The sequence below is a fragment of the Fusarium flagelliforme genome (genome assembly GCF_020744385.1).
Source record: "Fusarium flagelliforme strain FIESC 12 MPI-CAGE-AA-0113 chromosome Unknown B0J16scaffold_2, whole genome shotgun sequence".
Taxonomy (NCBI): Eukaryota; Fungi; Ascomycota; class Sordariomycetes; order Hypocreales; family Nectriaceae; genus Fusarium; species Fusarium flagelliforme.
Window position 1 is genome coordinate 6569703 of NW_025763504.1, and position 22188 is coordinate 6591890.

Here is a 22188-nt window from a genome sequence, read left to right on the forward strand (position 1 = left end):
AAGAAGAATTCTAAGTGGAGAGGAATAGTCTGGGGAGTTACTAAGTTAATGCTTCGGAGATGGGAGTTGGATTTGGTTAATCAAGGATGAGTCTAGATTGTTTGGTATGATAAGAGTGATATGGGAGATTGATAGGGCATACTCCAGATTAGTGACCGAGCAGCCTAGCATGCACTGTAACAGAACTGATGGTAGCTGAGCTACACAAGTTCCTTGTCAATCAAGCTGAAGTCTGTAGACATAAATTATTGGCCAATGTGATGGAGGCAAGTTGAACCAATTGAGTTGCCTACCTGCATCGATCAGTGTGTCTCTCACCCGAGTCTGGAGAGGATATTGGACGCTATTCCTAGGTGGTCGATTGGTCCGTTAGTGGAGACGACGTCAGTGGAGATGGCCGAGTCCCGGGTAGTCTAGCGTGCATTGGCACTTTGCAAACGTTCCGTCAACCTGCCAGAAGAGGAATGGAGTGAAGCCGAAGGATGGACCGGGGGGTGGCAAGTATCTGAGGGACAGATAGAGACTGAGGACAGAGGAATTGAGAGTAGAAGAGTGATCCTGTGAATGAGATAAAACATGAGGAAAGAGTTCAATACCTTGACTCAACATCCAGTTAATTACAGAGAGTTATATATCTTGTGTTGTGGTTGAGATAGATTGATGTTCATGGTAGTTATTGTTAGTAGCTATCAATATGGAGACATGGCGACTCCGAACCCAGACCCCAATCCAAGGATCTGACCCAATTAAACCAAACCAACTGATAAGCTCAGTCCCTACTCGCAGAAACCAATCCTTACCTTGAAGCTGTTTTAGTTGCCCGCGTGCTCACCTGCCACCTCCTCAAAATGATCGTCAAGACAAGCCAGACATTGTTGGTTCCGGGGTTTGTAGCACTTTAATAGTAATACTAGGAGATAGCGTATGGCCACCCCCTCCTTGCTTTCCTTGGCTAGAAGGCAAAAAATTGTTACAGTATCTTCGGCCTCTCGGGTTAAAAAGTAGAGCCATCCCCACGTCTTTTCTCGTTCGACCCACGAAAAAAAAAAGATCGTCTCGTTTTTTTTCGCCGCGCGATAGAGCAACGGATCTTTCCTTTCTGCTGTGACCCAGAACTGATAGACCCAGCCTCGCTCGTCTCTTAGGGTTAAGCTCCAGTTTGGAAAAGTTCTTTTTCTTCGCTTCCCTCCCCCCGCCAGGGTCTCTTCTTTCTTCTCTTGTGCTTCACTGCTACCAAGCTAGAAGCTCCAAGGTCCCTGTCTCTTCCAACCAAAGCCGTTCTGGTTTAAACAAATCCAATTGGTTGAAGAGAAAACAGCCAAAATGTCTGTCCAACAACATACCACAGACCCAGCTTTCGAGCCGGCGCATCAACATGTCCACCAACACAACCACCACTCTCCCCGCGCCGCCCACGACGATGTCACTTACACAACCGGCAACCCAGAATCCTCCATCGTTCCCCCCCAGCAACACCGCAGCTCCCTAGACGAAAAGCGCGCCACTCACACTCCCCCCGACTACAGCGATCATGAGAAGAACGAAGCCGGTGTCGTTGATGCTTCTGCTGGAACAAACAGTGAGCGCAGCACACCCATTGGCTGGCGCGCAAAGATCGGGCCTGTGTACAGACATCGAAGACCCTTGATCCACTTGATTGTCTTTTGTATCTCTACTGCCTGGTGGGTTGCGTCCCTGGTACTGCACAAGGATGACAAGAATTGGGTTGTTCCTTTCCTTGTCTGGTTGGCTATTACATTGCGATTGGTCTTCTGGCATGTTCCCAGTCGCTATATCTCCAACGCTATCAAGGCCGTCTGGCGCAACAGTGCTGTTCGTATCTACGACATGATTCCTTCCAAGTTCCGAACTCTTGCTGGCGCTACCGTCGCTGTCGCTGCTATCCTCGTCGGATCTTTCGTCTCGGAGGAGTCTGCGGATAACACCCGCGAGAACCGTGCTGTCAGTCTTTTGGGTATGGCTGTCTTCATCTTTATCCTCTGGGCCACCAGTCGCGATCGCAAGGCTATCAACTGGCGCACTGTCATCGGCGGTATGCTGACACAGTACGTCATTGGTCTTTTCGTCCTGCGAACCGGTGTTGGATACGACATCTTCAGCTTCATCGCCGCACGAGCTGCTGATCTTCTCGGATTTGCACGAGATGGTGTTGCTTTCCTGACAAACCCTGACGTTGCCGCCACGCCAAACTTCTTCTTCAGCGTCATCCCCGCCATCATCTTCTTCATCTCGCTTGTCCAGGTTCTCTACTACATCGGTTTCATCCAGTGGTTCATCATCAAGTTCGCCACTTTCGTCTTCTGGGGTCTTGGAGTTTCCGGTGCTGAGGCCGTTGTCGCTGCTGCTACTCCCTTCATCGGACAGGGTGAATCTGCTATGCTTGTCCGACCTTTTGTTCCTCACATGACAAAGGCCGAGCTTCACCAGATCATGACCTGTGGTTTCGCCACCATTTCTGGATCAACCCTTGTCGGATACATTGGTCTTGGTCTGAACCGTGAGGCTCTCGTGTCCTCGTGTATCATGTCCATCCCTGCCTCTCTGGCCATTTCCAAGATGCGATACCCCGAGACCGAGGAGACTCTCACAGCTGGTCGCGTTGTCATCCCTGACGATGACGAGCACAAGGCTGAGAACGCTCTTCACGCTTTCGCCAATGGTGCTTGGTTGGGTATCAAGATCGCTGGTACCATCATTACCTCTCTTCTCTGCATCATCGCCTTTGTCGCTTTCATCAATGGTATCCTCACCTGGATCGGAAGCTACATCAACCTCCGCGGCGACTACGATCTTACTCTCCAGCTGATTCTCGGCTACCTTCTCTTCCCCATCTCTTTCCTACTTGGAGTTTCCCGCACCAACGGAACCAACTCCACAGGAGATATCCTCCCCGTCGCCCGTCTTATCGCCCAGAAGATCATCACCGTAAGTTCACGCCTCTCCAATACCATGCTGATACTAACACCTCCAGAACGAGTACAACGCCTTCACTGACCTCACCACCGACGACCCCACCTCCCAATACTACGGCCTCTCCCCCCGTTCTCAGCTCATCGCCACCTACGCTCTCTGCGGTTTCGGCAACATCGGTTCCCTGGGTATTCAGATCGGTATTCTCAGCCAGCTTGCCCCCTCTCGAGGTGGTGACGTTGCTCGTCTTGCCGTTTCTGCCCTTATCTCTGGTGTTTTGGCCACCCTCACCTCTGCCAGTGTCGCTGGTCTTGTCGTCACCACCCAGCTGTCCGACTTTACTCGAAGCCAATGATCGATCCGATTATGATGATATGTGTGTTGTAAGAAAAGAAGAAAAAATGAAAAGAAGATACGTAAAAAGACATCGAGGATTTCATGGTCGGATGATACATGTTTGAGATGATATGCTATACTATTATATTACTATATACCAATGCTATACTGAGCCACGAGATGGCCATAATTAAGAACACTACTCTACGTCCTTTGTGACATTTCCCAACTTAATCGTCTCTACGTTCAATGTGACAGTCTCTCAGTTTGAATTGAATTGGTGTACTCTTCTTGGTGATCAAGACTCTCGGCACACTTCCATCAACGGACCACTTCTTACAACATCAGCCCTTGATCGTTTATTCTCGGCAATTGCGTAAACGAAACACCTCTCGGCAGAATAATGGACACAATAATGGACCCTAAATCTCTCCACACTCGTCCGAGGCACAGGCCATTCTTCGTCAATCTTTTTCGGCATTGGATACATCGTATCATGACAGGCGACGGCGGGGCATCTAGGGTCAATTTTTCTAGATCGCGGATCACGCGAGAGCAGTGAATCGACTCAATCGCATCGACCGGTATCTGATTTAGCGTCTTTTACATATCGGCCCGTCGCTCACATCGTGGCGTAGACGAGCCATCGCGTGTAGTTGATCGCGGCAGTCATCTTGGGCAATTCCCAGTGTTTTTGCGAGTGACGCGCTGTGCGAGACTGATGATGGCTCAAGACAAAGTAAATTCTCCAAGGTCTTGGCAATATTCTTGTCATCACGTTGTCCCCATCATCTACAGTACACGAGGGACTACCTCTCTTTGGCCGAATCGTCGGCGCGCGACTGTTCAATGACTTGGCTGCTTCTGTGGCCCGTACAACTAACTCGCTGAGGAGATGAATTGTATGCGTCAGAGTCACGATAACCTTTCTTCTCCGGCGCCCATAGTAACGAGAGATGTAGCAAAAAGAATGGATCCAGTAAGAAGGCGCGTAGTAAAAAGAGTCTTCACAAGAAGGTGAGGCATAGCAAGAAGACTTGTACTGCACAGCAGCCTTTATAGGTGTTCCTGATAGTCTGAGTTCACTTGCTGTGGACGACTTCTATGGTGCAGATCTACCCATTGAGCGTTAAACTTTCTGTAAGACGTTCATACAACTGTTTATATCACTGATGATGAGAATGCGCGCTTCGAGTAGTTGAGTACTGGTAGATGTCTTGGATAAAGTTGAGTAGGCCTCTAGGGTAGCTGGCTTACGACTTGAAGATTTCGTTAATGCCCCGACTGTACGCATCACGCAGTATCACATTGTCCAGTCAAGCAGAAGTCTGACAGATAAATCTGATGACCTTTTATTCTTGATCTGGGTCTTATTATATGTATACTTAATTGTCCGACAATGAAGGTGCGTATATCGCGGTGGTACAACGAGATTTGAGAATAAAACTGTATAGGAGATCAACTTCAAGCGTCAAAGTCACAAGAATTTCACTACTCTAGTGCCTGTACGGATAGTAAGAAGAGATATGGCTAGAAGACTTGGCGCTTGGCGAAGACACAATTTTCTCAGGGTCTCGTACTTGGAGACACCTGGGTTGGGTGTTGGTAAGTGTATTTGGTGGCAGTTGGGCAGGGCTTCAGGGTAGTTGACAGCATTTGGATCATTTGATGTCACGGATGTATACATCGCGCACCGTCAATTGCCTAGCCAAACAGATGTCTACAAGGTAAAATTAGATAGATCATATTCTAGAGGTTTTTATTATGGTGTTTAAGTTTATGGTTACCGGATGGCTGGGCTGCGTATGTACCTGGCAAGATATAACATATCAAAACATCAAGCAGCAAAAGAAACTTTCCCAATGCTGCGCAAAGCTAATCTCAAGGCGCGAGTACAACTGACAGATTTCGCACCATGATTCCTTGGTAAATGTCACGTCAATAGAACCAATTCACTTAGCATAAGATACAATTGTACAGATCATGCAAAAATGAAGCAAAAGAAATGGACTCACGGGGAATTGAACCCCGGACCTTTCCCAAGCGTCGTTTGATAGATGCGAAGGGAAAATCATACCCCTAGACCATAAGCCCGATGTTTTAATTCGTTACACACGAGTGCCGCAACAGCGCCTATGTTTTGTAGCCTTCTCTTTCGACGCGCCCAAACGTTTAGATCGAGATTCAATGCTAAAGATTTGCGGGTACGTGAAATAGTTTGCAGATCAAGTTGCGCTTTATCTTGATTCAAGAGTCCACCTGATCAAACAGAACGATACAGGAAATAGCCTATTGGTGCGCGCTGTCAATCCCACTTATGAACGTGAGACATTGATGTGATACATCATTCAGCTAAATTAGTATTCGAGCGCAAATACAATTGATCAAGTAAACAAAGACTGGCCAGATCTACAGAAACATTTTCAATATTACAATCGCATAAAGCATGCGCTGTCCAAAAAGCAAACACTCAATAACAAACAGTCCTCGTGAGGCTCTGTGGACAACAGTGACCCAGGGTGAGACAACTTCATCTCCATCTCTGTGCAGTCTGCACTGACGTTGTAAAGTTAAGCTTAAATTCAAGATAAAATCTTGATTTAGTACTTCAGGGGTCTTGCCAAGAAGGTCATTGTGCAAGACGATATACGCCAAGCTGGGTGAATTAGCCAGCGCAGAAAGGTGAAACGGGTTGTGATGTAATGGCTGTGGCGTTTTGTAATGGCTAGTGGATGCGGCTGGGTTGACACTCTCGGGTTTTGGTTGGAAGGAGGATGTGCTCCGTAATTATATCCGTCATTTTACTGGGGTTAGTAAAAGATGAGAGATTGCTGACAGTCAGTCAGTAATTGCGTGCAGACAAATAGCATCTCATTCACTAAATTATAAGCGGACATTCACTAAAAAATAAGCGGATATACCGGCATCAAATTGTTTACACTGCTGTTTTGATTGCTGATGGTGGGTCCAGCAATGAAAAGTGACGTAGGTAAAGCGGGTTCTGATCGACCTCACTACGTAGATGGCCGACTCCCTAGTAACATCTTGGTTAGACGTGATCCAAGGAAAGGGCGATCGGACCTGGGACTAGGCCCAAAGTGTGTCTCACAGTGACGACTGACTAATTCCAGTTGCATTGAACTCTGCCTTTCTTACAGGTTTTTGCTCGCTCTTCAGGCAGGGTACCAGTAACGGCTAGGGAAATATACCAAAACACAATCACCTCAACTTTATTTTTTTTTTCTCCTTCTCCCGTCTCGTTTCCCTCCTGCCATGCATTTTTTCTGGGCATGGCTTCCAACAACAGATTTCAGCCTTCGGGCCGCCATGTTCACGTAGCAGGTGAAAACTACCGTTCGACAAGTCCCTCCCGACCCGTCAGTCCCGGACCCATCGACGAAACAGCATCCGATTACTTCAACCCCATCAGCCAAGCGCCCTCCCAAACCTCCCTATCTCGCTACCCATCGCAGAATCCATCACAAGCATCGCTTTCCGCATTTCCTTCCTATCAAGATCCCACGAGTATAAACACGGCATACAACCAGCAAAACCCGCCACCGGCGAGACGCAGACCACCCGTCGATCAGGCGCGTCAACCTAGCATTCGCATCCGTCGCAGCTCCAACGGATCTGTTTACTCCAACTATAGTTTTGATGGGTTCAGCGATGATGGGAGACCGCGGAGTGTGTCGCAGCCCGAGAGGGCGAGGACGCATGATGGGCCTGCGCTAGCGAGGCATTCGCGGAGAGTTCCACAGGCCGCGATGCCGAGATTGACCGAAGAAGGTGGACGACCTAGTATGGCTGAGTTGGGGATCAGCGATGATGATCGTGCCATGTCGCCGTCGGCTTCGCTTCCTGATGATGCGATACGGCCGAAACAAGGGAGATTCAGACGGGCCAGTCGCTTCTTTTGGCCGGGAAATCATCGGCGACAAGCTGATAATGATACCATGGCTGTGCCTATGCGCAACCGTGATGACAACCCTAACCCAGACGATGAATACGACCAAAACCTGGTGGACTGGCTTGATGTCATTGGTAAGTCGCCATCCCTTCGACTCTAAATCACAACTAACATCCTCCAGATCCCGAAGTCCAAACCCTCTCGACCCTGACAAACGTCCAAAACTCCCTCTTCGTCCCCGATCTCGGAAAATGGGTCAACCGTCGACCAACATACGCTCTCTCCCGCCACGACCCCCAAGCCGAATGGGCCCGCGGCGCCGCCGCCGAAGAACGTCGTCGCGAAGCAGCCCAAGGTGATCGTGCCCAGGAACCCGCCGTCCCCGAAACAATCAACGAAGACCCCCCACCTATGCAGCGAAGCAGCACTATTACTTCTCGTCTTACCGATTCGCACTACGCTGCTCTTCCGCACGGAACGACTCTTGAGGGATGGACGCCCGAGGAGAAAGCTGAGCTGGATGATCATGTGCGACACATGCTGCACTCTCGTCGCGCGCGATTTAAGCGTCGCATGAAGGGTTTTGGACAGTACGTTCGTCGACCGCTGGGCTTCCTCGTCACCCTTTACGCCACTCTTATCACCCTCTTCGGTCTGGCCTGGGTTCTCTTCCTCATCGGCTGGATCTATGTCGGCGATAAGCAATCCTACCTCGTTCACATCATCGACAGTGTTCTAGTCGCCCTGTTCGCCATCATGGGTGATGGTCTTGCTCCTTTCCGTGCGGTCGATACGTACCACATGTTCTTCATCTGGCGTCTCTCGCGCTTGATCAAGAGAGCCGAGGAGGGTAAGAAGCCTCGAAACAGACTGCAGAAGAAGCGTGTTCCTAAAGGTGTTGCGACAAACATCGAAGATTCGCATTTGACGGGTCATCAAGCTCGTGTTCTTCTCGATGCGCAGAACTACAATCCCGAACGAGACGGTACGCTCGCCACTGAACAACAAGTTCCCGAAGTCCAGCCCGAAAGCCCTGAAGAGATCGATCTCGAACACGCCAAGACGAATGGTCCTGAGTCCGATCAGCCAGCTCTTACCTTTGCACAGTTTAAGAAACTGCAGCACCATCAAAAGAAGATGGCCAAATCGCACAGTTTCTACAAACCACACGAAACATTCACCCACTTTGCCTTTCCACAATCCTACCTCATCGCCATCGTCATCCTCCTCGACTGCCACTCTTGTCTACAAATTTCCCTGGGCGCATGCACATGGGGTATCGACTACCACACCCGCCCCTTCGCCATCACAACCGTAATTCTCTGCGTGAGTATCACATGCAACATCACAGCCGGTCTTCTCATCAGTCGCGGCGATCGCAAGACGCGCAAGAAGGATGTGTGGGAGTTGTTGGACAGACAGGAACTTACACAAGACGCTATCAAGCACATGGAGAAGAAGAAGCAAGAAGAGGAGAAGGAGGAGCGCGAGAAGGAAGAAAAGGAGCGTAAGAAGGAGGAAAAGGAAGAGAAGGAAAGACAAAGTATGAGTTTGGACAGGGATGGTGAAATTCCGAGCGTGAGCAAGGAGTTGAAAAAGTTGGTCAAGTCGCCTTCGAAGTGATTGAGTTGAGTTGAGTTGGGTAACGCTGGGGAGGTAATGAGAGAGGAAAATACACGGATAATGAGCATGGGGTTATAATTAATTGATATAGAGTCATGAAACATATATACCTAATTGATTAAGTTGCATATACTTTGGTCTAGCTTGGTGACTGTGATGATGATTCATTAGTCTCGACAGTCGACATTCGAGAAGGACTGCGATGGCAGCCACCCAGGAGCTACTGAGACGCTACAGAGAACACTTACACGCCCTGTAAGGCTAGAACTTGATTTGTCCCTTCGAGACCAGGAACAATGCGCTTATCTGTTGATCGACGGTGGTCCTGAGATCTTGCCGAGTTGATCTAAGCTTGGATCCGATCTCATTGATCGCGAGCTTAGATCTGGGATGACCCGTGCTCGAGTAGTTACTGGGGTTTTGCTTGCAGTTTACTTTACCGAGTCGATCTACGCAGAACGTGGAAAAATTGCTCCCAGTTGTAAACACGGATTGGCTTGATGAGTGCCGTTGAATTGAAGCTGTTCATGTTGTGTAGAAGCGGAGGCGCGCCGACCGTGATGCAGAACCAACTAACACTGACTTCCATTGACTGACTGATACGTACAGGAGACTTTCGCGCGCGCTCACGAAGATGCGACTGAGATTATTTTCCATCGAACAATCTCGGTGAATTGAATGTGATGTCAATTGACTCAAGAAGATTGTGTAAACTTCTACGAGCGCCATCTCAACAGTTCGTATGAGATTACACCATGCGCTTGCCCTGGGCCTAACATACCATACCCTGCAACGGAAGCTGTGTCTTTATAGCGAGTATCGCTCCTTAATAGGGAAGCAGTCGGCATTTGTTGAGTTACTCTGTTTGCATTGCTTGAGTGCTGTACTAACAGACAGCGCTCGGTAGTGGTGTCTCAATGTCTCAATGTCTCAATGTCTCAATGTCTCAATGTCTCAATGTCTCAATGTCTCAATGTCTCAAGGAGGTCGAGGTGATAAGCATCGATTGCGTAATACCTTTGATGTAAAGCAGCAATCTAATCGCATCGCTAAAGGCTCGCTTGACCTTGCCATCGATCATGACGCCAAAAAGACTCAACATGCAAAAATCATGGACTCACGGGGAATTGAACCCCGGACCTTTCCCAAGCTCGATCCTCTGAACTCGTCAGATTAAAGATGCGAAGGGAAAATCATACCCCTAGACCATAAGCCCTGATTATGTAAGGTTGTCTCTTACATCAACTTATATTCCCTCGCACGCGTTTTTGCTTTCCGATTGAAAGTTTGGAGTGTAAGTGCGTGCGGGTACTTCTTTTAGACCCGAATCGGCTTTCATCAACATCCAAACCCGAAACCCCTCAAAACGCGAAATGAGGACGACAATTGCTTGTGAGAGGTATCGTATCAGATCCACTTTACTAGAAGACCAGTACTGATGAGTTTGTAGATGCAGGTAAATAATTCGCTGCGCATTGTGTTTATTGGTCTAACTGTTTAGGAAATCAAAGGTCAAGTGCAGACATGATGACCAACCACCATGCGCAGGCTGCGTCAAGAGTGGTAACACAGAAACATGTACTCTAAGCGGTCCCATTCTTGGACAAACGACACCGCGTCCTGCGAAACGACAGCGATTAAGTGTGACCAGCATAGAGAATGGCTGGCAGGATGTCAACACCGTCTTTGACCAGACGCCACGACCACAGGTGATCAGTGCCATCAATTTGTTCAGAGCACAATTTCCAGAATTCGGATTTCTTCATCCTGATGATCTGGAGTATCAACAAGACCAACTCGGCGTCGTGCAGAAACTTCGGCTCCTGGCAATTATAACAGTATCGCATCGCTACAACGATACTTGCTCTACAGAGACAAATACTCGGAATATACTCTTCATAGCAAGCGAGGCGCAGAGGAGAGTAACAAGCGGGCCAAACTTGTCACTCATACAAACATTCCTCATCTTATCGCTGTGTAATTGGGGCGATGGAGACGGGTTTAATGCGTGGATGCATTGTGGTATGGCGACGAGGATGGCGCAGGGCTTGTTGAGTACTGGATTTGCAAGTTGTGGTAAACGAGAGACTCTATCGGAACTTGAGAAACGGACTCTGTGGACGTGTTTCAAGATGGATAGACTTTTAAGTTGTGGGAAGAGAAGACAGGCGATGTTTCCGGATGAGGAGATGCATTTTTCTCTTCCTGTTAACGACACGCAGTTCCTCTTCGGTCAACCCTCTCAACCCCACGATAGTCTTCAGATGTATGGACCAGATGATCATCTAGTTCTTCTCATCCAAGGCCTAAGGATCTGGTCTAGAATTCATACATGGATTTCAGAGGGCGGAAGAAGACGTCCTGGTATGACAGAACCAGAACAATGTCCTTTCAACGAAACTTCGTATTGGCATGGTATGAAGAGGGATCTGTTCAAGTGGAGGGATTCGCAGGATGGACTTATGAAGTATCCTGGGACAAAAGTATCGGTGCATGCTCAGCGTGGACAAGCTGAGAGATTTGGATATATTAATTTGGTTTACTACATCAGGTAAGCATGTTATCCATGTTAATGAGTGCAACTGACTGGATAGTCTTCTTTTCTTATGTCGGGAGTACATTCCTTTTAGTCCAGTAGATGAAGTCAAACCTCGCGGTCCAATCGAACCACCACTCCTAAAAGCCCGAGGCCCAGACCAATTCTGGACTCAAAACGTCTCCGAACTCTACGACGCAGCAACCCAAATCTCTTCTCTACTCACAGACCTCGAACACGTCAACTGTCCCCTCCGCACACCCTTCTCCGGCCTCTGCGCCTTTTCGTCTACACTATGGAGTATATACGGCGGCGCCTTTCCAAATTTTATGCAATTCACAGAATCTCAGGTACATGAAGCGGACGTGCAGGCAGAAAGAACGATGAGCATTCTTGTAAGAATTGAACAGGTGTGGGGATTAGCGAAGGAGTGGATTGAGGTTCTTGATACGGCCAAGAGTATTATGAAGGAGAGGAGGGTTAAGAGTTCGAGGTATGACTATCCTGAGCTAGAGGATAGTATTCATCTTGCACCGTTGCAGGGGATGCCGAGACAGACGTTTGATCCTGTATCGTTGAGGGGTGCTAGGGATGATGTCTCGAAACTGCAGCAGTTAGTTGCCGGGGAAGTTGAGGAAAGGGCTGAGGTACAAGAGGTAGTGACGGATGAAGGTACAGGTACAGGGGAGAGTGAGTTTGTGGATGAGGATTGGTGGAGGCTTTTGTCATTTTGCGATGATCCGCATTTGCTTTCGACTACTATTGATAATGCCGGCGACCAGAATCTTAGTTAAAGTAATACGTGAGTTGAAGATACGAGGGCAGAGTTCCGTTGGCCGAGTCGGTGTATGTAACCCGAAGCTGCAAACCCGAGTCGGGTGTTCTAACCCGAGTGGCTTCTATAAGTTACTCCACCCTCGACTTCAATACGACTCTCAATATCTCAACTTCTTCATCCCAACCAATACCACTATATCTCAAGTATAAATCTCTGAAGACGAATTCTCATCTTGAACATCACTTCACAATGGGCGATCTCAACATGTCGGCCTCAGAGCCTCACCTCATGCACCGCTCCCTCATCACCCCTCCAGAAACTGTAACATCAGCCTCCGGCTCCTATCTCACCCTCTCAACAGGCCGTAAAATCCTCGACGGCTGCGCCGGCGCAGCCGTAGCAATCATCGGCCACGGAAACACCGAAGTCCGCGACGCCATGATGGCGCAAGCATCCCAAGTATCATACGTCCACACAATGACCTACACAACATCCAGCGCCGAAGATCTCGCGAATTATCTTCTTGAAAATGAACCATTCGGTCTAACGAGGGCTTACCTCGTTGGTTCAGGTAGTGAAGCTATGGACTCGGCGATGAAACTTGCGAGGCAGTTCCATGTTGAGAATGGACAGCCTGAACGCACGAGGTTCGTTTCGAGAAGGCAGGCTTATCATGGGAATACTATTGGCGCTATGAGCGTGAGTAGTAACGTCGCGAGAAGAGCGCCGTACGAAAATGCCATTCTTTTGGATAACGTTAGCTACGTTAGTCCCGCGTACGAGTACAGGACCAAAAAAGATGGAGAATCAGAGGAGGAGTACTCCCAAAGACTGGTCGATGAACTTGAAGAAGAGTTTAAGTCTGTCGGACCTGAAAAGATCATTGCATTCATTGCAGAGACGGTTGGTGGTGCGACGGCGGGTTGCATTACGCCTCCAAAGGGATACTTTGCTGGTGTTTCTAAGGTGTGCAAGAAGTATGGCATTCTTCTCATTCTTGACGAAGTTATGTGCGGAGTTGGACGATGTGGCACGTTCTTCGCTTTTGAGCATGATGGTGATGTGCGCCCTGATATCGTCACGACGGGCAAAGGTCTAGGTGGAGGTTATGTGCCTATCGCCGCAACGCTCGTGCACAAGGATATTATCTCGACGCTGAAGAAAGGAACAGCAAGTTTCAACCACGGGCATACCTATCAAGCCCACCCGGTGAGTTGTGCCGCCGCGCTCGCAATCCAAAAGATCATCCGCAGAGATAACCTCGTATCTCGCTGCGCAACGCTCGGTCAGCGTCTGCACAAACTCTTGATCTCAACATTCCAAGATTTGGAGTTTGTAGGAAACATCCGCGGCCGAGGACTATTCTGGGGCATTGAGTTCGTGCGAGACAAAACAACCAAGGAGCCGTTTGATAGCAAGATTCGGTTTGGTGTCAAGGTGCAGGAGAGGGCTTTTGAGCTTGGAGTGGCTGTTTATCCAGGTACGGGAACTGCGGATGGAAGTTCGGGGGATCATGTTATTGTTTCGCCGCCTTTGACGATTTCGGAGGGGGAGATGGATGAGTTGGTTGGGTTGCTGAAAAGGGCTTATGATGATGTCGCTTCAGGTTCCAAATGATTTCAGACTGTTCATTATATCAGACATGGCATGTACAAAAACACGTATCATTGGATCACAGGGAATCTCATTCTCAACTTAATTCCATCTCCCAAAAGGAGCTGGAAGATATGCCGATTCTGTTTCCAATATGGGCATCTTCGCTAAAGGCGGGACTTACCAAGACCTAGTTTTGCTTTTTCAGCTTTCTCCAAGCACCTCCCATATCAGGAAACCCACCCGGGCTCATAATTGCGCAGCCTGGTCAGTTGATTCCACGAATGCAACGGTCTGTTGGTTGTGTTGCTGTTGGCTGTGTGTCGTCCCACTTCTATATGCAACTAAGCAAATCAGGAAGCGCTTTGACAGGCAGTTAAGATCAGATTTGACATTATCATTGATGGTTTAAAGGTAAATATTGAAATACAAATGCTAATTATCCACAAATAAGTCAGTTTGAGCCCTATTCGTTGCCATTCCTGCTCTTGTAGGGGAAGTGTTGGTTGATCCGCTGGGGATAAATCCAGATCACGACTTTGCAACCCCAGCATGATCATTTGTAGCATGGGCCGCAACTAGACTTCATATGGATTGCTGCTGCATAACGACTGGGGTATGTAGTCCTGAATCTCTTGGTTATCTATGGTGAGGGTGGCTTAGATACCTGGAGGATCGAGTACATATATCATAGGCATCCACTCCCTGCTCAGAAGTGGCAACTCCCCTTCTCAGATGCGTCTGCATCGTAATTCAAGCCATACCGGAGAGTAGACGACGCGATATCGGAAATCTGTTTGATTCAACTGGACAGTTGTTTACTCACGCGATGTATATTCGTGTGAAACTCGTCCTAATATTGTCTCTATTCACGAGCTGGTCGTTATGCTTCACCGAGTTTGTACAGCCCCCGGAGCGGGACACAGATGAACGAACCGACCAGGACGTGTCGAAGAATAAACGCTATGCCGACGGAGATACCATCCCGATCATATGGGACACGAACGTTGAAGATGTTGACCTCTATATTTGGCAAGTCATTGGCGCTGGAAGATCAACGAAGTCACTGATGAAAAGTAGGAGAGCCTTATTCCTTTTCTTGATTGTCTTGCTAATTAATGCGCCTAGGCTCTGGTCGATCGAATGATGGTAGTTGGAAGGCTCAGTACGATATCTCCAACGCGACCGAGAACAAGGAGGATTGCATTTATTGGTTTTCGATAAATGTCAGCAAATCCGACGGGATACTAGCAGAATCTCAATTCGTAAATGTCAGCGCACCGAAAGCCGAGGAGACGAAAGCCATTACCACATCCATGGTATTGATAACTGTCATCAGGGAGGCCACTGTAACCGCGACATATGCCTCCCCAAGCGAAGAAGCGAGTTCTATATCAGAGTCTAGTCCGACGCCTGGACTATCTCGAGGTGGGATCGCAGGTGTAGCAGTTGGCGGCACAATTGGAGGCATATTGATTCTTGGGAGTATTGGATGGATGATTTGGAGGAGACGGGCGAGAGGGAAAATAGGTGCGGCACCGGTAGAGCTTCCTGGAGATTACAACCAAGACCAACCTTACTCTGAGAGACCGAAGAGTGAGCTGCCTGCTGAGCCTGTGGTTTTTCTTTCAGAAGGGCCTAGAGGCCCTCCTCGAGTTTATGAAGCACCGTGATGGGGAAAGCAAAAGGAAAGATCAATTTTATGCAATATTATGACACCTCTATTCTAGTGGTTATTTATCTGCCTCGTACCTGTCTAGAATCTACTGTACCGGATCTTTTTGTAATAGAAGGGCAGGTGCAGGGTTAGACGGATGCAGCTTCCAAATAATGCAAGTGGGCCGACGTCTTATCAACATTAACCCCGCCTGCCAGCTCTTCACCCTCATTGCTCACAGAACACAAACAACGCAGCTCGTTATTGGGTCTGGCATTATACAGGATGAACTAGTAACACCATACTTAATTTTCTTCTGCCATGGAACCAGTAGGATTGGCTGTAGGCATTGTCGGCCTTGCAGGCCTCTTCAGCACATGTCTGGATGCCCTCCAAAAACTTGACTCATACAAGACAGCCAGCCGTGATTCACGGCAACTCGACGCCCAACTAAGTGCTACGATTCATTTATTCGAGCGCTGGGGCGAAGGAGTTGGTATCAACCAGGGGAAGCTGTCCAAGGCCCATCATCCAGACCTTGACGACCCGCACACCTTTGTGGTGGTTCAGCGTCTCCTTGGCAGTATTGACGAGTTCCTGCAAACATCTGACAATGTTACCAACAGGACTCTCGACTTTACAATACGCAATCAAGGCTCGGACAAGATTTCAAGATGGGAAAAGACTGCTTGGGCGTTGCGTGGAAAGTTGAAGCAGACCAATCAAGTACAAACGTTGGCAAGTCTCGTTGCAGACCTCTATAGTGTCATTCCTCCGACAAATGTTTCATCCGATGAAAAGAACCAGCTACCTGTCGATGAGTCTTACACCAATGAGATGCGCGAGCTACTGAACAAGATTGAGGAACAGTTGAAAGGTAAATCACCCGTCACTTCGTTCCGTTGCCGTACTAAAACAATCCATAGCTCAGGAGATAAGTGACTTACGGTCGTGGCTCGGCAGCCCCTTACCAAACGACATTTACGATGATTCCCGGGATAAACGCCTCGACGGAACCTGCGAATGGATCATGCAACGTGAAAAGTTTCTAGAATGGCAGGCACCGTCGAGTTCGAGCAAGGTCCTCTGGATTAGAGGCCCAGCAGGGTTCGGAAAAACTATCCTCTGCGGCAGGATAGTTGAAGAAGTCGAAACCACATCTATAGGTCCTGTGGCGTCATTCTTCCTATCCTCGAAATTTGAGGGCCGCGATAATCCCTTTTCGGTTATACGATCGTGGTTGATGACACTGATGATGCGAAGCAAAGCTGCTTTTGATATTGTGAGGACGAGTCGCGTCTCGCAGCATGAGCAGAAAGCCACGCAAGCACAAACCCTTGCATTATTTGGGACCCTGTTGACGGAGATTTCAGATTGTACCCTTATTCTTGATGGTCTGGATGAATGCGTAAGTGCGACAGATACTGACGTGGAATCTATCCCGCGTTTTCTGGATGTGCTGAGGGAGGTTGTTTCTCAAACAAACACAAGGCTTCTCATCACAAGTCGCGGAAACCGTGTCATTAAGCAGGGCCTTTGCCTCTTCCCTGGTTATAGCGAGTACGATATCACAACAGAAGACGTAGCGACAGACCTGATGGCCTACTCCTCCCAAGTTGTCGGCACGAGACTATCAAACAAAGACAAATCGACAAGACTCTTGATAGCGAACAAGATGAAAGATCGCTGTGAGGGCCAGTTTCAATGGATCAAGCTTCAAGAAAGATCATTGCGAAAGGGACGAAACAGGAAACAACTCGAAAGAGAAATTGACAACACCCCTTCTGGACTTGACAGTCTGTATGATCGCGAGTGGAAAAGAATTAATTCGATGGGAGTCACAGACAGGGAGCGGGCTCTGTGTTTGTTGCGGTGGATTGTCTTTGCCACGAGGCCCTTGAACGTGTTTGAGATTAGCGAGGCGGTGCTTGTTATGGACGATTGCGAGGAGTTACTCGTTGACGAGATGCCAGACGAGTTTGATGACGACTATGTCGAGAGCATGATTTTGAACCTTTGTGGCTCGTTACTCGAGACGCGGCATCCTTCCAAGAAAGAGGTTCAGACGTTTGGAGCAACTCACGATGATTATACGGGAGATGAGAGCCAGTTTGGTGTCGACCAAGGCTCTGTGGGATGGCAGGAAGTTCATCTGACTCACTTTTCCGTCAAAGAGTATCTTCTTTCAATCAACCTCTTCCCCATCCCCTCTCCTATATCCAACGAAACCCTCCGCGTCTCGAACGAACAACTGGGCAACACGGCTCTTGCAAAGGCTTGTTTACGCTACATTAACTTCAAAGGTGCTTGGGAGAACTGGCAAGCGGAAAGACCAGCAACAGGGTTACTCTCATACGCCGCTGAGTCATGGCCAATACACTACAAACGCGTCCAAGCACCCGATGTAGAACTACGAGGTGCTATAAATGACCTCTTCGAGGGTCGATCGAAGAACTTCGAAGCGTGGAGGGACTGGCATGACTTCAAGCTTTTCGACCTCCCCAGCAGAGGGACTAGGAAAGTGAATCCGTTTCACATTGCAATAAGTCTTGGACTGGAAGACGTCGTAGCAGATCAGATACGTAAGAGCAAGCAGGTTCTCAATATACGCTCGGACGGGAATGCAGCAGCGTTGCATTTTCTTTGCTTCTCCCAAAGCAAATCGCTGGCTGAACTGCTAATAGATAACGGCGCTGAACTTAATCCTGTGGTAGGCGATGGGGTAACGCCTCTTTCTCTGGCTTTGGCATGGGGGAATATCGAGATTGCTGAAGTTCTTCTTGCTCGAGGTGCGAGTGTCACTTTGGCTGATAAATCCGGCAAGACACCTCTTCACATTGTCGTCGAGCAAGGGAACGTCAATTTAGCCCGTCAGATCCTTGATAGAGGGTGTGATCTCTCTGCCAAGGCAAGGGACGGATATACGCCACTCTTGTACGCGGCGAGGGATGGCCACTGCGAGGTGTTGAAGCTCCTCTTAGAAAGAGGCGCTAGCCATCTCGATTCAGTAAAAGGTCACACAGCAGTTGGCTTAGCTGCATGGTACAACAACATCAGCGTCGTTCGAGTGCTTCTCGACCAAGGACCGGATATGGAAGCCACAGGCAACGGCATGTCATTACTCGGTATTGCTGCTTTCAGAGGACATATTGAGTTGGCGGAGTTGATTCTTGACAGAGGAGCTGCTATTGATAGGTTGTGCTATGGGCGAAGTGGACATACACCGCTGCGCCTGGCGATCTCTCGAGGAAACCACGCCGTTGCCAAAGTCCTCCTGAGTAGAGGCGCTGATATCACTGCGGTTTCAAAAGCCCTCGAAAACCCGCTTTACGAAGCTGCGGCCAATGGCCGGCGCGATGTAGTCGAGCTTTTGCTACGAGATAATGCTGATGGAGGGGAAGACGGCTATGCAGCACTCAAATTCGCCATTCAAGTCAATCATCTCGAAGCCGTCGAAACACTCTTCCATGTAACTCGATCTATTATCGAAAACCCATACACACCTCTCCATATTGCAGCTGCGAAAGGGAGATGGAAAGTAATCGAGTTACTCCTCAACGCTGGTGCAGATGCGATGGCCAAGGACTCAACGGGCCGAATTGCACTTTCTTACGCTGCAGAATATGGACGCACTTCTGCAGTTGATCTTCTTTCCGGGAAGAATTATTCTTATTTGACATGTTTTGATAATTGTTATCGTATCCCGATGCATTACGCGTGCATAGCGGGATATCTCGATGTAGTCAGCTTGATACTATCCCGACTTCCAAAGAGCAAGTCGATAATAGACGCTCGAGACTACTGGGGCTCGACACCTTTATCTCTAGCTGCGAGACAAGGCCATACCGATATCGTCGAAATATTACTTGCTACAAAACTCGTCGACACGAATTCTCGGGATGATCTGAGACGGACAGTCGAGTGGTGGGCGACGCAGCAAGGGCACTCTGAGATCTTGACTTTAATAACGGGATCAGAAGATAAGCAGGCTCACGAAAAAAGAAAAGACGAGGGATATGGAAGATTGTCCTGCGATATATGTTGTTTGACTGTATTTGATGAGACCTATTATCATTGTGGAATTTGTAATGCTGGGGATTTTGATATTTGTGTTGAGTGTTTTGGACGAGGGGGTCGATGTTTAGATGGAATGCATAGACTGACATTAAGTAAGTATAGGTCAAAATGATTTTTTCCTGAATATATTCTGTTATTACCATTGATATAAAAGTCTTTAAGGTCTAACAACTGTTATATACAGGCCAGAGGGTAGAAGGAAACATTAAACGCCTCCTCTAAGTGCCAGGAAGACTCCACGTGGCTATGTAGTTTGTAAACCAATCAGCATGTAGCATGTTAACCCGCTCTTGTTTATTATAGTTCTCTGAGTCACAGTCAGATTTACCCAGAATGCAACCCTTGCAACCAAGTTTCAAAACTCTTGGCGCACTTCATTGTCTTTGTGCATACCCTATCTCATACCCTATTTCAGTCTTGTTTTCCTTCTGGTATTCGTTGCCAACTACAATGCACAGTAGCGCCCCATCAACGGAGTGGAGCGAGTTATTTACTAATAACCCCTCTTACGAGCCGACATCGTATAAAGCGCTCGACAACCTTACGTCAAACGACAAGCTAGCCTTTCTACACCATGAATTTTGGCACGAGATTCGAGAATGGACCCGGAACGATATAACAGATATGACTCGTATCGTTCACCCGGATTTAACGGGACCTGGGGGCATCTTCATCGGCGGCATGAACCATGCACTCAACGAGACGATCCTCGAAGAGAATAATATCCAGGCGGTCATTTCAATCCATCCCAAGGACTCACTAGCATGGGACCAGAACGACACGACGTCTGGGCTGCAAAGGTTCTTCACAAGCAGCAGCGTCGTCAAGTACCCACTGATCATCCCGCTTGAGGATAATGCCAACTCAGATCTGATCAGTTGCTTCGATGAGACTAATGCTTTCATCAAGAAGCATACTATCGAGGGAAGGAATATCCTGATTCACTGTAAATCGGGTCGCTCACGCTCAGTCGCTGCGCTCATCGCCTATCTACAACAAAAGTTCTACTCGGAGAAAGCTATTGGCTCTTTGGAGAGAGAGGAGGCCTTGGAAGAGATGAGGGTGCACCGGGAAGATGTGACTGAAGCGATACGAAATCAGCGCCTACCTGTCATTATTATCATGGAACGTTTTGCTGAGCTATTGGAGCTGTACGACCTTCAACTCATCGGAGCTTCAGCCAAAGGCAATGGGGCACCTGCGTCTGAGCCAGTGAAGAGTGTGACTCACGAGTCTACTGCTGTCACGTCAGATAAAAATTCGGACCTTCCAGTGAGCAAGGTTGTACAGACAAAAGGTGGCGCAGCAGTCCTCAAGATATGCGTTGCTGCGGTATTCTTTAAAAACAACCAGAAACCTACCGAAGCCGTAGTGCACCAATTCTTTGAAATCAACGAGGCCTACTTCTATGAGCTAGAAACTCTAGAGTACAAGGGCAGGTCGTATGTTGGTTGTCAACACGCCTGTCCCGGCCTTGTTCAATTCTGTTATGGCTACGCTAGGGAGTATTGTCTCGTGTTGCCGGAGTACATAGAGGGGCATGTTAAGATAGTTGTATCTAAATAGAATGGCAAATGGGAGGGATGAGAATATTAACCCCCTAAAGCTCTAAATGAATTCCTATTTTCTAATATGGAACCTTATCCCTCCCAATATTCAACACCTGGTTGGGTTCTTGCTCCGATGATGGCAGAGCGATGCGTGCGACAGAGTATGCACACTCTTCGACGAACTTCACCAAAAGGGGGAGATCACTCCCGAAGGAGTACGAATTAGCCTTGACGAAACACTGCGCAATTACGGCGTCTTCCATGAACATGACCTTGTTCATGCACCGAAGTCCCTAACTGCTGTTGAAGCCAGCACCTTGACCTGTGCCCCTCTGGCAGCTTGGAACGCTTTATATCTATTCAATTTGCAGTCGCTGCCGGAGCTACCGTTGTCGTCACTACGACTTCAAACGACGAAGTCGATGCTCTCAAGTCGGAAGCTTTTCACGTCATCAACTATCGCGAGACACCCAACTGGGGCGAAGCCGCACGAGCGTTGACTCCCAAGAGACCGATCTCGCTTCTCACCTAATTGGGCTGGCCGTTGAAGAAAGGCATCTTCAGTATCAGTCAATCCTGCCCCTTATCCAACCTGCTGCCTTCGTCCTTCCCCGCCCCCACCTCCACCTTCCTAACTGTTTTCTTTTCTCCCAACCACCATCTCCCCATTGACGTCTCATCAACCATTTTTTGATCATTATCCTTCTTCCAATCCTCGTACCTTCGATATAAGTACTTCTGATCCCCCGGATGGTTGAGGTAGTAGCTCTCATGGTTAATCTCACAGACGCGCTCCTGCTTCCCCTTGTGGTCGACGCAGAAAGCCCGATTGCATAGAAGACATAACTGATTTGGGAGATTGTCTTTAAGATGCGGCTTTCTCAATCGCATTCTATTGTGGACGTGACAGGGTCCGGCGTCATCAGAGATATGGTCCTGCGGAATTTTTAGCCTATTGAATTGAAACAGCATGTGGCAGATAGAGCAACCATAGTGTTGGTGGGGTTTGAAGGTGCTGGGCGGACAAGGGATTTATGTGTGGTCCGGCACAGATAGTTCAATAGAGTTAGAATTTATGCTATTATGGTCTTGAATCAGGCTATTGAATTGATCAAAAGTTCGTCTTGGTGACCTTGTTGAAACTGCTGCTCTTGATGATGATTGTGTTGAGTTCCCCTCATACGTGTTATCCGAATT

The 22188-nt window shown here is 48.3% G+C and overlaps 7 protein-coding genes and 2 non-coding genes across 9 annotated transcripts; 6 read left to right on the top strand and 3 right to left on the bottom strand.

Moving 5' to 3' along the window:
• Positions 1 to 1167: 1167 nt before the first annotated feature.
• Positions 1168 to 3445, top strand: B0J16DRAFT_86792 (Na+ dependent nucleoside transporter C-terminus-domain-containing protein). Its single transcript, XM_046134601.1, has 2 exons — positions 1168 to 2946; positions 2993 to 3445. The coding sequence occupies exons 1-2, from the start codon at positions 1324 to 1326 to the stop codon at positions 3284 to 3286; spliced, it is 1917 nt and encodes a 638-aa protein (XP_045987780.1). The 5' UTR covers positions 1168 to 1323; the 3' UTR covers positions 3287 to 3445.
• A 1828-nt stretch (positions 3446 to 5273) lies between these two features.
• B0J16DRAFT_t77 lies at positions 5274 to 5361 on the bottom strand. Its single transcript has one exon. It is a non-coding gene; the product is annotated as a tRNA-Ala (tRNA).
• A 1005-nt stretch (positions 5362 to 6366) lies between these two features.
• On the top strand, positions 6367 to 8931 carry B0J16DRAFT_412439 (uncharacterized protein). Its single transcript, XM_046133300.1, has 2 exons — positions 6367 to 7311; positions 7359 to 8931. Exons 1-2 carry the CDS (start codon positions 6558 to 6560, stop codon positions 8798 to 8800), a joined length of 2196 nt encoding a protein of 731 aa, XP_045987781.1. The 5' UTR covers positions 6367 to 6557; the 3' UTR covers positions 8801 to 8931.
• Positions 8932 to 9912: 981 nt separating this feature from the next.
• Positions 9913 to 10016, bottom strand: B0J16DRAFT_t76. Its single transcript has one exon. It is a non-coding gene; the product is annotated as a tRNA-Ala (tRNA).
• Positions 10017 to 10152: 136 nt separating this feature from the next.
• On the top strand, positions 10153 to 12289 carry B0J16DRAFT_412440 (uncharacterized protein). The gene is made up of 3 exons (XM_046133301.1): positions 10153 to 10199; positions 10296 to 11351; positions 11395 to 12289. Exons 1-3 carry the CDS (start codon positions 10174 to 10176, stop codon positions 12128 to 12130), a joined length of 1818 nt encoding a protein of 605 aa, XP_045987782.1. The 5' UTR covers positions 10153 to 10173; the 3' UTR covers positions 12131 to 12289.
• On the top strand, positions 12287 to 13895 carry B0J16DRAFT_336200 (pyridoxal phosphate-dependent transferase). Its single transcript, XM_046127173.1, has one exon. The coding sequence runs from the start codon at positions 12364 to 12366 to the stop codon at positions 13729 to 13731; it is 1368 nt and encodes a 455-aa protein (XP_045987783.1). The 5' UTR covers positions 12287 to 12363; the 3' UTR covers positions 13732 to 13895.
• Positions 13896 to 14536: 641 nt separating this feature from the next.
• B0J16DRAFT_395874 (uncharacterized protein) lies at positions 14537 to 15380 on the top strand (the record flags this gene model as incomplete). The annotated part of the gene is made up of 2 exons (XM_046132213.1): positions 14537 to 14783; positions 14836 to 15380. 2 exons carry the CDS (start codon positions 14537 to 14539, stop codon positions 15378 to 15380), a joined length of 792 nt encoding a protein of 263 aa, XP_045987784.1.
• Positions 15381 to 15685: 305 nt separating this feature from the next.
• B0J16DRAFT_381762 (uncharacterized protein) lies at positions 15686 to 21523 on the top strand (the record flags this gene model as incomplete). The annotated part of the gene is made up of 4 exons (XM_046131185.1): positions 15686 to 16241; positions 16291 to 19004; positions 19955 to 20883; positions 21301 to 21523. The coding sequence occupies 4 exons, from the start codon at positions 15686 to 15688 to the stop codon at positions 21521 to 21523; spliced, it is 4422 nt and encodes a 1473-aa protein (XP_045987785.1).
• On the bottom strand, positions 21417 to 22165 carry B0J16DRAFT_86859 (uncharacterized protein). The gene is made up of 2 exons (XM_046134603.1): positions 21981 to 22165; positions 21417 to 21927 (listed from the first exon to the last, which is right to left on the bottom strand). Exons 1-2 carry the CDS (start codon positions 21981 to 21983, stop codon positions 21562 to 21564), a joined length of 369 nt encoding a protein of 122 aa, XP_045987786.1. The 5' UTR covers positions 21984 to 22165; the 3' UTR covers positions 21417 to 21561.
• Between the last annotated feature and the right edge of the window lie 23 nt (positions 22166 to 22188).